The 14861-nt window shown below is 44.9% G+C and overlaps 1 protein-coding gene across 2 annotated transcripts in view; it reads left to right on the top strand.

The window, feature by feature from the left end:
- Positions 1-14861, top strand: part of PRKCB (protein kinase C, beta) — a 448755-nt gene that overhangs the window by 204915 nt on the left and 228979 nt on the right. For both annotated transcript variants that reach the window (XM_006867193.1, XM_006867194.1), the window contains exons 4-5: positions 11600-11711; positions 14269-14397. In XM_006867193.1, coding sequence (XP_006867255.1) covers positions 11600-11711; positions 14269-14397 — 241 coding nt within the window. The remainder of the gene's footprint in view (positions 1-11599; positions 11712-14268; positions 14398-14861) is intronic.

Below are 14861 nucleotides of genomic sequence, written 5' to 3'. Positions count from 1 at the left end.
ATCCTCATATTTAGTTTATTTATTCAAATAAGAGAAATCCCAGAAAGGAGAGACTAGCTTAATATTAATGACAAACGATATGATTTCCTACCAGAAAAAGAAAAAAACACAAGAAAAGAATTCAACACGTATTCTTAATTTCTTAACCAAATTTCTGGTTACAAAATAAAGAAATGGAATCTCTTTTCTATATTTCAGCAGTAACTGCTCAAAAATAAGAGGTAAAGCTACCCTATTTAGGATAGCAATGAAAAACGTAACATGCCTAAGAATAAAATTAAGAAGTCTGGAGAACTCAGTAAAGAATTTTAAATCACTTTTCTGTAAGTCATAAGAAGGGCTTGAATTACATAATAATTTGCTCTCACTGTCTGTCCCCCCTCCTCCCAAATCTATATCCAAATCTGCATCCACCCCCTTACACATAGCACTGCCCAGTTCCTCATTCTAAAATCTCATTGGCCCAATTCTTTCTTTTGAGATTGGTCCTAACTCATAGGTCATGGACCAGACCGTGGATTGGCTTTTCCTTCATCCATTCAGTGCTGGCTGAAGGTGTGTCGTCAGATGCTCTGTTGGCTACTGAGGTTGGAATTTTAAATGGGATAATAAACAGGGAAGGGAAAGATTGGCATTTCCAATACAATTTGGAATAATAATATTTATATTTTTTGCTCTGTAAGCTTACATGCACAATAAAAAGTTTAAGATAAAAGATTAAGTGGGTGAGAATACCAAGACAAATGTAAAAGAGTACAGTAATGCTGGGGAAGGGCTGTGTGGGCAATAACATTCATTGTTCTAGATATTATTATAAACCTATGATAATTAAAACAGTATGGCATTGTGGCAGGATTAGAGAGATAGTCAGTGGCACATAAGAGACATTTTATCAGGGATAAAGAACACGTAAGAAATCAATTTAGGATAAAAGAGGCATTTCAAATCAGCAGGAAAAGATACATTTCATGTATTTGCTGTTAACATAAGACATTAAGAAAAATCAAAGGCCTTTTCTCAGAGCTCACTCTAAAATAAATTCCAATGGAAATCATTTCAGTATAAAAATAAAACCTTAGAAGTGGTAGAAAAAAGTATTGGAAAGCAATTTCTACATATATATTACACTGAGGCAAAAGACTATGAGGAAAAAGGAAATTTGGTTCCTGTTTAAACACACGCATGCATGTGCATGCGTGCGCACGCGCGCGCGCACACACACACACACACACACACACACACACACACACACACACAGGTATGTGCTTTTGTTATATGCAGCAAAAGGAACATCAGCAAAACTAACGAGAAAAATGAGAAACGTGGAGAAACATTTACCAAGGAGCTCTGGTAGCATAGTGGTGACGAATCAGGCTGCTAACCTCACGGTCAGCAGTTCGATTGCTAATCACAAGGTTTGTCGGTTCAAACCCACCAGTCACTCCTCAAAAACCCTATGTTGTTAATTTCCACTGAGTCGGTTTTGGCTCATAGTGACCCTGTATAAGGTTTCCAAGGAACAATTGGTGGGTTTGAACTGCTGATCTTGCAGTTAGCATTCCAGTACTTATCCTACAAGGAGCTTTGGTAGTGTAGTGGGTTATGTGTTGGGCTGCTAACCTCAAGGTCAGCAGTTCAAATTCACCAGGCTCTCCAGGGGAGAAAGATGAGGCTTTTTGTTGCTGTAAAGATTCAAAGCCTTGGAAACCCTTTACAGAGTATGAGCTGGAATCGACTCCTTGGCACGCTGTTACTGCCATTACCACCACCACTTCTCCTACAAAGCTACACCAGGACCCCGGAAAACTATACAGGGTTGCTGTAGTCGGAACTGACTCTAGGCACACAACAACAAGGCGCTTGATGGAGTCCTAGTGTGGCTCTGTAGGATAAGCACTGGACTGTTAACCTCGAAAGGAGCTGTAGTAGTGTTGTGGTTACAAGTCGGGCTGTCAACCTCAAGGTCAGCAGTTCGAAACTACCAGCAGTTCCGCGGGACAAAGGTGAGGCTTTCTGGTCCTGTAAAGATTTACAGCCCAGGAAACCCTGTACAGGGTCGCTGTGAGTCGAAACAGACTCCACAGCACATAACAACATTAACCTCAAGGTTGACTGTTCAACCCCAGTAACCGCCCCTCAGAAACCCTAAATAGGGTTACTATGAGTCAGAACCAATTCAACGACACAGTACAACAAATACAGGGCACCTAATGGAGTCTTGATGTGGCATTGTACAATAAGCACTGGCCTGCTAACTTCAAGGTCTGCTGTTCAAACTCACCAGGCACTCCACGGACATCCCATACAGGGTCACTATGAGTTGGAACTGACTCGGTTGTCATTTAACAACAACAACGACGACAATCTTTATTTCAACACCTGTGTAGGTCTTAACCATACAGAAAATGACTGCAGCCTTTAGACCATAGTAGCTTATCTTTTCAAGCCAAACAATTTTGTCTTTCCCAAAGGGGTTGGGTCTGGAAAAGACCAGGTGAATGGTGCACCAAACTGCTCGTAGGTCAGGCATCCCTAGGCGCCTGAAAATTTACAGTGTTTTCAGTTCTATTCACTCTCTCCTCCAGGAATAAAGTGAAAGATCTTCTACCAAATTATAGTATCCCCCTTTCAACTGCAGAGTGCGTGTGTAATTACAGCTTCTAACATTATGCACATTTTCTGTTGACAAAATCACAGTCCACACAGTCTCAATTAAAGTTTCCCTGTTTCTTTTCTCTTGGTAATTTTTGGCTTTTGTTTGCAGTTTGGGGTATTGCAGTATGTTGTGCTACCCAGCATGATGGTGCTAGCCGTGAGATGATTTGTGTGGTACTCAGGGGAACACTGAAATATTTTACTTTCCACTAAAGCTATCAAAAGGTGTATGTTGTTGTCAGGTACTATTGAGTTCATTCTGATTCATAGTAACCTTCTGTATGTAACAGAATGAAACTCTACAGGATCCTCGTGCTCATTGTTGCAGCCACTGTATCAATTCATCTCATGGAAGGTCTACTTCTTTTTCCCTGACCCTCTCTACTTTACCAAACATGAAAGCCTTCTTCAGGGACTAGTTCCTCCTGATAACATGTCCAAAGTATGTAAGATGAAGTCTTAGCATCCTTGCTTCAAAGGAGCTTTCTGGCTGTATTAATTCCAAGACAGATTTGTTTGTTCTTTGGGCAGAGTGAGGTATAGTCAACATTTCCCCCCAACATTTAATTCAAATGCATCAATTTTTCTTCAGTCTTTCTTATTCATGGTCCAGCTTTTGCATGCGTATGAAGGAGTTAAAAATACCCTGACTTGTTGCTTAGTCCTCAAAGTGACTTCTTTGCTTTTTAACGCTTTAAAAAAGGTCCAATTCACAGCAGATTTGCCCAGTGCGATTTGTTGTTTGATTTCCTAAGTGCTGTTTTCTTGTTGCTAGAAGTGCATTCAAGTTGGCTCCGACCTATAGCGACCTTGTATCGGTTTCCGAGGAGCAGCTGGTGAGCTTGGACCACCGACCTTGCAGTTCAAACAGCTTTGCAGTCTGGTGCATTAACCTTTAGCGCCACACCAGTTTTAGTGGGTGTTAACTGTGAATCCAAGTAAAATGAAATCCTTGAGAACTTTAATCTTTTGTCAGATAATCGTGATAAAGCTTATTGGTCCTGTTGTGAGGATTTTTGTTTTTTTTATGCTGAGGTGTAAATCCATGGTAAAGGATCTTCATTAGTAAACAAGTGCTTCAAGCCCTCTTTGCTTTCAGCAAGCATCTATCTCTCAAAATTACAAATGTTTTTACCCTTTGACCCAGTCATTCCACTTCTTGGAGTTTTTCCAGGATTGATTACTGCATAACTAGTAAATTTAGTATATCACAGGTTGTTAATGAGTCTTCCTGCAATCCTGATGCCACAGTCTCCTTCATATAATCCAGCTACGTGGATTGCTTGCTTCACATACAGATTGCGTAGGTATGGTGAAATGATATAATGCTGGTGATCACTTACCTTTTCTGATGTTAAATCATGCAGTATCACCTTATTCTGTTCCAGTGACTGCCTCTTGGTCTGTGTACAGGTTCTGCGTGGTCACGATCAAGTGTTCTGGAATTCCCATTCTTTGCAATGTTATCCATGATCTGTTGTTACACATACCGTCCAAAGTCTTTCCAAGATCAGAAAACACAGGCCAACATCTCTCTGGTATTCTCTGCTTTTAACTAAGATCCATCTGATAGCAGCAATGATATCCCTTGTTCCATAGCCTCTTCTGAATCTGACTAGAATTTCTGACAATTCCTTGTTAATGCATTGCCACAACTCTTTTTTTAAAAAAGATTTTATGGTGAATTGAGTGGAAGTTTACAGGGCAGATCATCAGTTTTACATTCAACAAATCATATACTTTGTTTCATTAGTTTTCATTACAATAATTATAATCCCCTCCATGTACCATCAGTTAACAGTAGTTCTCTTTATTCATTTTAGCTCCTTTTTTTTGTTTTGTTTTTAAATTATGTTCAGCAAAACTTGACTTGTTTGTAATGATGTTGTTCAATAATTTCTGTATTTTGTTTGGCTCATTTTTCTTTGGAATGGTCACGGATGTGGATTCCTTTCAGTCAGTTGGCTACTTAGCTGTATTTCAAATTTCTTTTCATAGACAAGTGAGCACTTGTATCTGTCTTTGAAACATTTAAATTGGTGTTTCATCAATTCCTGGAGCCTTGTTTTGGTCAATGTTTTTAGTGTAGTTTGGACTTCTTCCTTTAATACCTTTGGTTCTTCATCATATGCTATCTTGACCATTTCCTTTTGATACAGTATTTCTTCCACCTTCTTTTGATACCTTCTCGTGTCATTCAATATTTTGCCCATAGAATCCTTCATGATTAAAACTCATGGCTTGAAATTTTTCTTCAGTTGTTTCAGTTTGAAATACGCTGAGCATGCTTTTCCCTTTTGGTTTTCGAATCCTAGGTCTTTTCACATTTTATTATAATACTTCGTTCATCTTCACGAGGTACCCTTTGAAATATTCTGTTCAGCTCTTTTACGTCATCATTTCTCCATTCACTTTAGCTAATCTATATTCAAAAGCAAGTTTCAGAATCTCTTCTGACATCCATTTTAGTCTTTTCTTTCTTTCCTGTTTTATAAATGATCTTTTGTTTTCATTTTTATGATGTGATCCCATGTCTCATCGGATGCTAAGTAACTAGGGTTCAGTGCGTCAAATCTATTCTTTTTTCTTCTTCACGTTTTTATTGTGACTTGAGAGAAGTGTACATGGGAGAACATCGGTTTTATACACTCCTATTGTATTTCATTTCATTACAATGATTGCGGTCCCCTCGCATCATCATTCAAGAGTTGTTGTTGTTGTTGTTATGTGCCGTCGAGTCGGTTCCGACCCATAGCGACCCTGTATAGGGTTTCCGAGGTTGTAAATCTTTATGGGAGTAGAAAGCCTCATCTTTCTCCCGCGGAGCAGCTGGTAGTTTCGAACCGCTGACCTTAAGGTTCGCAGCCCGATTCGTAACCACTAGGCTACCAGAGCTCCTTTCATCATTCAAGAGTAGTCAACTCTATTTTTGAGGTTTCTAAATCCAGGTGGGATATATTAAAGGTAGTGCATTGACTCTTGTGGACTTGTTTTCATTTCTTTCAGTTTCAACTTGAATTTGAATATGAATAATTGATGGTCTGTTCCACAGTTGACTCTTGGCCCTGTTCTGACTGAGTTTCTTGCCACAGATAATAGTCTGTTTGATTCCTGTGTATTCCATATGTCAGGGTCCAAATGTGTAGCTGCTGTTTGTGTTGTGAAAGATATGTATTGAGAAGTTTTACCCCCTGTCTATTTCTGTTCCCTCCTACCTTCATGTTGTCATTGTTGTTAAGTGGGGTAGAGTTGGCTCCTACTCATAGAAACCCTGTTTAGGATTTTCAAGGAGTAGCTGGTAACTTTGAACCGCCGACCTTGTGGTTCAAACTGACTTTACGGTCCAGCACATTATCCTGTAGCGCCACACCAGGACTATGACACGTATGTCTTGCAGTGTTTCTTTAGCAGGTAATGAGCAGTTAAGAATAAACTGTCTTATTCTACCTCACTTGTTCACACAAGTACACACTCTGAACCTTGGGTTTTTGTAGTTGTTACATGTTCCATTTAAGATTTATATCCTGAAGATCTTTCAGGTAAGTGCAGTGAATTTCCTCAATCTTCTTAAAACCCAAATGGTGTGACTGTACTCAAATTTATTTAGGCAGTTCCCTATGGATGACATTTGGCTGGTCCCTCCCTATTGCTATTATAAACAATGCCACAATGGCTAACCAAGTATATATATCATTTATTGTATATGCAATGGCATCTCCAGGAAAAGTTCCCAGAAGCAGAATGACGGTCAAAGTGTAAAACTATTTGTAACTTTTATAAAAAGTGTCAAATTGTCTCCCCTCCTCCACCAACTTGCCCATTAAAATACTTATTGATGAAGATCAAAGACCACAGCCTTTTGGTATGGATTGCACCTCAATGTAAAGAAAATGAAAGTCCTCACCACTGGACCAATAAATAACATCCTGATAAATGGAGAAAAGATTGAAGTTGTCAATGACTTCATTTTGCTTGGATCTACCATCAACACTCATGGAAGCAGCAGTCAAGAAATCAAACGACGTATTGCATTAGGTAAATCTGCTGCACAAGACCTCTTTAAAGTATTGGAGAACAAAGATGTCAGCTTGAGGACTAAGAGGTGCCCGACTCAAGCCATGGTATTTTAAATAACCTCATAAGCATGTGAAAGTTGGACTAAGGAAGACCGTAGAAAAATTGATGCTTTTGAGTTATGGTGTTGGATGAGAATATTGAAAGTACCATGGGCTTCCAAAAGAACAAGGATCTGTGTTGGAAGATGTACAGCCAGAGTGCTCCTTGGAAGCCAGGATGGCCAAACTTCATCTTTCACACTTCAGGCATATCAGGAGGGACCAGTCACTGGAGAAGAGCATCATGTTTGGTAAAGTGGAGGGTCAGAGAAAAAGAGGAAGACCCCCAATGAAATGGATTGGCACAGTGGCAGCATCAATGGGCTCAGATGTAGAAACGATTGTGAGGATCGCCCAGGATTGGGCATTGTTTTGTTCTGTTGTGCATAGGGTCTTTATGCGCCGGTACCAACTCAATGACACCTAACAACAACTACAACAATTTCTGTATTTACAGGAATATTAAAAGTTCATTTAAGAGGTTTTTTTTTTTTTTTTTATTCCACGATACATTAGAATGAAAACATAATTTGTACATTGATTCCCATGAACTCACAGCTCTTAAGTTTCATTGTAAAGTAGGTTTATTTAAGTAAGAATGTCATGCTGAGTTAAGTAAAAGTGCCAAGTAAATAATAGTACAGGTGTTGCGTAGACTCAGCAAAACTGGTGAAGGCTCGTGTCTGAAGTTTGGGAAGTGTTGTCAAAGTTCTTTTTTCTCTTTGGATGATTGAAATCAAGAACTGTTAACTTATTGTGTGCAGAGCATTGTGTTTGGTGCTTTTTCATCGCAACTCATCTGTGAAGTTGGTACTGTTAACATCAACGATTAATGGATGAGGAACCAGAGACTACTTAGAAGTTCAGCTGTGGCCATAAATGGATTGCAGAATGAGCTCTGCTGCCCAACCTCTGTTGTGAGACGATAGCCTACTGGGATCTTCTCTGTAATCTTGTCCACCCATGCCCCAATTTTCCCTCTGTTCTGAGAGGATTTCCCTCTGGCCCCTTCTCTCTAACGTTGCCATTCACTCCCTGGAGATTGTATCTTGAGGGTTCTTGATGCCCTGTGAGTCTCAAGTGATGGCCCAGCTGGGATGTACTGTTTGCTTTTACTTCCTTCTCCAACACCCTGTTTGGGCTTTGTGTTCCTTTCCTTTGTACTTCAACTCAGCTTCCTTCTTCAAGCAGCTTTGCTTCAGCTCAGCCGGATTTAGTCCACCTGCAAAGAAAGCCACACAACCCATTCAGACCGATAGAAGCTATTTTGGATTTTGGTTTAGAGGTTTAATTTTTTTTTTTTTTTTTGCATCGAGTTTGTGCTTTCTTCCTCCTGAGCCGTTGTGTCTGTCTGCAGTTACATGATGAAGTTGCTGAGTTGGGATCTGCCAGGTCCTGTGGATTCTGGGGGTTGGATCCTCTTGGTGAAGAGTCTGGTCTGGGAAGAACCCCGAGTAGCCTGTCACTGACCCTTATCACTCCATCTTAGCGATGCCACTGAAGGAGATACCTGGAAATCCAAGCTTGTCTAGTACAAAGCATGATGGATAGGAGTGGAGTCAGTCCAGGATTGCAGGATGGAAGATAGGACTGGCAAAACCAAGCTGATGCTAGCTTGTTGTTGTTGTTGTGAAGTGCTGTCAAGTCAGTTCTGACCCATAGTGACCCTGTCTAGGGTTTTCAAGAAGCAGCTGGTGAGCTTGAACCACTGACCTTGCAGTTCCAACAGCTTTGCAGTCTGGCGCATGAACCCACACCGCCACACCAGGACGCCAATGCTAGCTTAGGGATGTCATAATTTGAAATCTATTTCTCAAAGTATCTAGCAAATGCACGCATCCAGGAGTTCAGGGGATATGAGATGAGTTCCTGTGGGGTTGGATCCCAGCCAGTGGGCTGTCAGGAGAGAGGAAGGACAGTCAGGTAGAGGTCACAGACCTACAGAGGTAAGACAAAGAAGTGAAAGAATGAAGCAAGTATAGTGTAAGGCAATAGGGAATGCTGGGGACTGTGGAGAAAAGGAGATCTTATATTTTATCTAGGAGTCCTGGTGTGGCACTGTGTGTTAATGTGCTGGACTGCAAGGTCATGTTGAACCACAAGGTCAACGGTTCAAGCTCACTAGCTGCTCCTTGGAAACCCTATATGGGGTCACTGTGGGTTGGAATCAACTCGAAGACATTTAACAAAAGCAGCAACATCCCTTATCTAAAGGAAGTAACTGCTGACTGTGGGTCATTTGTTGCCCTGACTTGTGATTTTTTTGAAGAAATGGTACAAATCTACATTTTTTAGATATGACATTTCATGATTATTGGATATGATCAATTCACATTTTTTAAGAAACACTATATGGGTTAAATATAACTTATCTGCAGGCTTGATAGTGTCCATGGATTCCAGGGTATGATTTCTAGGCATGAAGGAGGATCCGGGACAGGGTTTGGGCTCACTGCAGGTGCACTGGATGGGACACAGGGTATGGTTGTAAAACAAGGCGGTGGGTGTGGGGGAGACAGAAATAAACGCTGGGTCTTTGATACAACCAATGCAAGAGCACAGGGAAAGTTACATCTCACAAACTACAGGGTTTTTCATGGTCATTCTAGGAATGATCAGTGGCCTCAGTCTCAGATGTCAGGGAAGGTGACATTGTTTTGGCTTAAGGCAGGGCTTGCATGTATGTAACCTCTTCACACTTGTTGTTGTTAAAGTGCCATTGAGTCAGTTCCCACCCATAGCGACCCTGTTTAGGGTTTCCAAGGAGCAGCTGGTGAGCTTGAACCACCGACCTTGCAGTTCAAATGGCTTTGCAGTCTGGCGCATTAACCCACAGCGCCACACCAGGACTGCTTAATTAGTTGTGAAAATCTGTAATACTTTTAAACTGATTGATGACTAGCCACTGAGTTCTCTGAGCCCCAGACTCTTGCTCACGTCTCTCCCTCTCTTTAAACCCGCCTCTGGACTCTTTGGGCATTGCCAAGAGCTGGCAGCTAAAGAATTAATGCACAGTTAAGTCCTGTATCTATTCTGATTGGTTGGTGGTTGGTGCCTGAGCCGCTGTTGGTTGGATATCTCGACTCTCACCTGGCGGTGAAGCTGGGTTGGTTTAAGTACAAATGAGAATCTTAAGGGCACAGAGAGGATGGTGTCAGATGGAGTCGGAAGGCAGGGTGCCAGGGCCTATCTCGGGGTCATGGGGCCTTTGTCTCTCTAACCGCTGTGACAAGTGGCCACTCAGCTCTGGAGCTGTCTGACTCTTTCCCGAGAGACAGATGACCTGTACTCAGTGACTAAGCATAAGCGGCCCTTGAGCCAGATGTCCACCTGCTCTGTCAGCTTTGTCCAGGGGCTGTGGGAGGCCTCAAGGACAGACATGGCCGTGAGCTCTCCTATCTCAGAGACGGAGCTGGGCATGAGCATGGGACGGAACAGCAGATCATTCCAAATCACCCATCACCCACTTTTTCTGGGTGGTCTGAGGGATTGGGCTAGTCAGTGAGTGGGTGCAAGTGTGAGCCCTCCTGAAAGCTGAGGCAGTGATTGGAGGGGCTTCAGAATAAACTGAAGGGGATAAAAAACAAGGTGAGCTTTGCATAACATAAACTTAGCCATTTAATTACCAGGGGTGGGAGGGAAGGGAAAATTCATCACTGGCTAGAAAGTAGCCAACAACAGAGGGTAGACGAGTTAACTTGGGTGACAAGGACAGCAATGTACAACAAGAGGAAGGTTGGAAGAAGAAAGATGAAGGCAGGGAACACAGGAAGGAGGGCAAGAGTTAAAGGGAATTTGTTGTTGTGAAGTGCTGTCAAGTCGGTTCTGACTCATAGCGACCCTTTCTAGGGTTTCCAAGAAGTGGCTGGTGAGTTTGAACCACCAAGCCTGAGGTTCAAACCCCCCTTGAGGGTCCAGTGCTTTGTACCACAACACCACACACACACTTTTTGCTTCAACATTCCTGATCGGCTTTCCTGCTTCCTCTCTTCCTGGCTCTAATCTGTCTTCAGTAGCTGTCTGTAAGGTCTGTTCCCAAAAGACCTGGCTCATTGTCTAGGCACTCATGGTGGTTAATGTTAATGGTTACAACCTCAGTGCTGTTGTCAACTCTCACTGACTTCTTGGTCTGTGTGGGTAAGGATAAAGGGAGCTCATTGGTCAGAATACAATCACATGAGCATACCAAGCTGCAAGGGATGCTGGGAAATGTGGTCTTTCATTGAGTCAGAGGGTTCTTATGAAATGGAAGAGTGGGTATTTGTGGACAAGTAGCAGTCTGAGCCCAGTTTACAGCCAGCTTTTTTCTATAGAAGCCAAGAATCTGGGAAGTACCTACAAGAAGGGTGATGCCAGGCCTAGACTTGGATTTTAAATCACTTTGGATGCTTGCTGAGAGGGCAGAGGTGAGAAAAATAGGAGCAAGGGGGCCTGTTTAATGGATTTGGTCCTTCACTTTGTTTGGCTGTTTCTCAGGTGGTTCCAGAGGGAAGTAAGTTGTGGCCCACACAATTCGTTGTTCATCAGTATCCCTTCTCTTTAAAAAAGGTAACTCTTAGGTTTTAGCAGAGAGCCTATGGCCAAGTTCCCCAGATTCCCTTGCAGCTCGGTGTGGTCATGCAGCTGACTTAGTATGTGCTCAAGTTAAAATGGGAGCCATCCACGGTCTGGGAAATCCAGCTACTCATTGATGCACTCATTTCGCAAGTGCGGTATCTGGATGTAGACACCATGGTGGTAAGATGAAAGCTGGGGACCAAGTATAGCTCGTGGTACATTCTCCAGCGATCTCCATGCTACTCTATTCTGTTTGTTTCTCTTGGCCATAGGACCCTCGGAGCAAACACAAGTTTAAGATCCACACCTACTCCAGCCCCACGTTTTGTGACCACTGTGGGTCCCTGCTGTATGGGCTCATCCACCAGGGGATGAAATGTGACAGTAAGTACGTTTAATCTCAGGGTTGGGGGTCCAAGTCCTGGGTGGGCTGTGTACCACTTGTCTATTGCTGGTGAAGAAGAATCCTTTCCTGCTTTCAGGTGGAGTGGCTTCAGAGCATTACCATTTATTTAGCATTTAATTCTGCATGGCTGTCATTGTGCCGGGCATCTCTGTCCGGAGCAGGGCCGTTGGGTCCTCTGAAAAATGACGGCCTGACACTGGGCTGATGGATATGACTGGGACACGTGTCCTTCGTCCTCAGCAGGCCAAGCTGGAATTGCTCCCATGCAGCGAGCCGACTTCCGGTGCTTCCCAAAGGCACAGCCCCTGTGTCCTGTTTGTTCCTGCCCACTGGTCAAGTCAAATGGGCTCCCCATCAGGGTGGGAGAGGGTGCCCATTGGTGTGAATACAGGGAGCAGGAACCACTGGGTACCCTTCCTGGGGCCCACGTCCCTGTTTTAAACGCTGGTGTGCAGAATTGATGCCTTGTTGGCGTGGAGAAGGCCTGCCTCATTCCAATGTCCACAGGTATGTACGGGGAGAGCCGAGAGTCATGCTCTGACAGGGCTGGGCAGGAAAGGTCAGTGGGGGAAGGACTCTTCTTCATTAAGCAAAGGCTGCGTGAACCTAACTTCATTAAGCAAAGGCTGCTCCACAGCCTACCCTGGCTTTGAGGCTGGGGCATCAACCCCATGTCTGACAGACTGGGTGGTCGGGGCTATCAGTATCCTGTAGGTAGCTTCTCCCTGGGGTCTCCCATGCACTTGTCTCTGTGCCTCTCACCCTCTTTCATGGGAGCAGGAGCTGCAAAGGGACAGGGAGGTTCCATGTGCTGGTGGCTCCAGAGGCCTGTTGGCTTGCAGCAGGCTGAGGCCCACAGGGACACAGTGACTGAGATGAGTGAGTGAATGTGGCCTGGGCTGGAAGAGAGTGGAAGAGAAACACACAACATGGACAGTAACACATAAAGCCAGGTGCTGGACGACAGACAGTGTGACTGAAGACTTTGGAAAATCCGCCAGCAATGTGAACAAGCACAAGTGTATGGCAAGGAGAGCATGAACTATCTGTATGGTTTCCAGGAGACGTGGACACAGAGGTCTCAAACTGGTGGTTCAGGGGCCTGATTCAGTTTACTGACATATTTGGCCTGCCCTGGTCTTCATTGTTTTGATGTTGTAATCATTTGTGGTGGGTTCTGTGGGACCCCACCCAGCTCTCCACACTCCGTTTCCCAGCTTCTACTCCAGTGGAGTATGGTGCTGTAGGATAAGCACTGGACTGCTAACTATAAAATTAGTAGTTCATACCCACCAGCTGCTCCTTGGAAACCTATACAGGGTTGCTATGAGTCGGCTCTACCTCAGTGGCACTTAACATCAACAAGCTCTGGTGGCACTGCAGGGTAAGCACTGGACTACTAAAGGTGGCAGTTCAAACCCACCAGTCACTCTTTGGGAGAAAGATGAGGCTTTCTGCTTCCATACGCTATACAGCCTCAGAAACGCTATACAGGGTCTCTGTGGGTCGGAATTGACTCAGTGACAGTTGGCTTATTGGGCCCAATGGCACTCTGGTGGTGCAGTGGGTTAAGCACTGAGCTGCTGATGGAAAGGCTGGTGGTTTAAACCCAACAGCAGCTCTGCGGGAGAGAGGTGAGACAGCCTGCCTCTGAAAAGACGCCGTCTCAGAAACCCTAGGGAGCGGTTCTACTCCTCCCAGAGGGTCAGCGGTAGTCGGGATCCATTCAGTGGGTTTGCTTATCGAGTCCCTGCTTCAGCCCTCATTGGGAATTGCCCTTGGCTGCGGAGAACTGCCCCACTCAAGGTGAGGACCGCCCCCCCCTCCCAGGGGTGGTTCATGTCATTGATTGGCTGGTGCCTGGGGCCCAGCCTCTTGGGACAACTCTGGAGGGTCATCCTCAATTCGAATTCACCTCATTTGACATGCACATGGGTGTCCGTGTCACTACCTGCATGTGTAGCCCCCGAGAGCTCTCCCACAAACCTGCTCCCAACGCCCCTCCCCAGAGCCTGTTTCCAGGGACCTGGTCTAAGATTATTATTGTGGTTGTTAAGTGCTGTTGAGTTGGTTCTGACCCATAGCGACCCTGTATAGGGTTTCTGAGGAGCATCTGGTGAGCTTGAACTGCTGACCTTGCAGTTCAAATGGCTTGCAGTCTGGCGCATTAACCCACAGCGCCACACCAGCTGTGAATATTTAAAGTCACCAAAATCCTGGATTCTTGCTTGACTTGGAAGTGGGAGCCCTTGGCCCCTTAGACGTGCCGTCAGCTGGCCCCTGATGAAGAGGTGGGTGCCTGGCTGTGGGCACTGGGTTGGGATGAGTGCTCCGTGTTCCACACAGCCTCCAGGAACGACAGGCTCACTCTCCTCTGCCTGTCAGGGTTGGGGGAAAGTTGGAGCCCTCAGCTTCCCTGACCTAACTTACAGGTTTCAGCCCCTTTGCCTAGGGGACAGGACTGCCCCTGCTGACCCCGGGGGCAGGGGGGGCACCACTCTCAGCCCGGTTGATCTGAACCTCTCTCCCCCACAGCCTGCATGATGAACGTCCACAAGCGCTGTGTGATGAATGTCCCCAGCCTGTGTGGCACGGACCACACGGAGCGCCGTGGACGCATCTACATCCAAGCCAACATCGAAAGGGACATCCTCATTGTTGTCGGTAGGTGGCCTGTCCCTGCCTGTGTGTTTTAGGAGAGGTTGGTGGAGGGGTAGACAGCCTGCCTGCCTGTTGCCCTGGGACGGGGGTGGGGTGGGGTGTCAAGGAGCTGGGATTGGGGACACTGCCTTCAACTTCTGTCCTCCTCTCCCCCCACCCCGGCCCCCCATGGTGGACGTCCTCAGAAACTGCATTCCCTCATAGCTGCCTAGAGCTGAGCTTGGCTTAGAGAGGGGGCACCCCACACCCATGAACCCTGTGTGGCTGCTTTCACAGCCCCTCCCCACCTCTCCCCTCTCCCCCCGCCAACTCTTTCTCAGTGTCTGGAGTTGGGAGTCTCATTTTCTTTATTAGGAAATAATACTTGGCCCTCCCTCCTACATTTCCATGGTAGGGGAGGAGTCAGTGTCTTAATGATAAATGTCGGAGGTGGGATAGTGTCTCATCCTAGAGAGAAGGAGCAGGGT

The sequence above is a fragment of the Chrysochloris asiatica genome, unplaced genomic scaffold, assembly GCF_000296735.1.
Source record: "Chrysochloris asiatica unplaced genomic scaffold, ChrAsi1.0 scaffold00102, whole genome shotgun sequence".
NCBI lineage: Eukaryota > Metazoa > Chordata > Mammalia > Afrosoricida > Chrysochloridae > Chrysochloris > Chrysochloris asiatica.
This window is presented reverse-complemented; position numbering and strand designations above follow the sequence as displayed.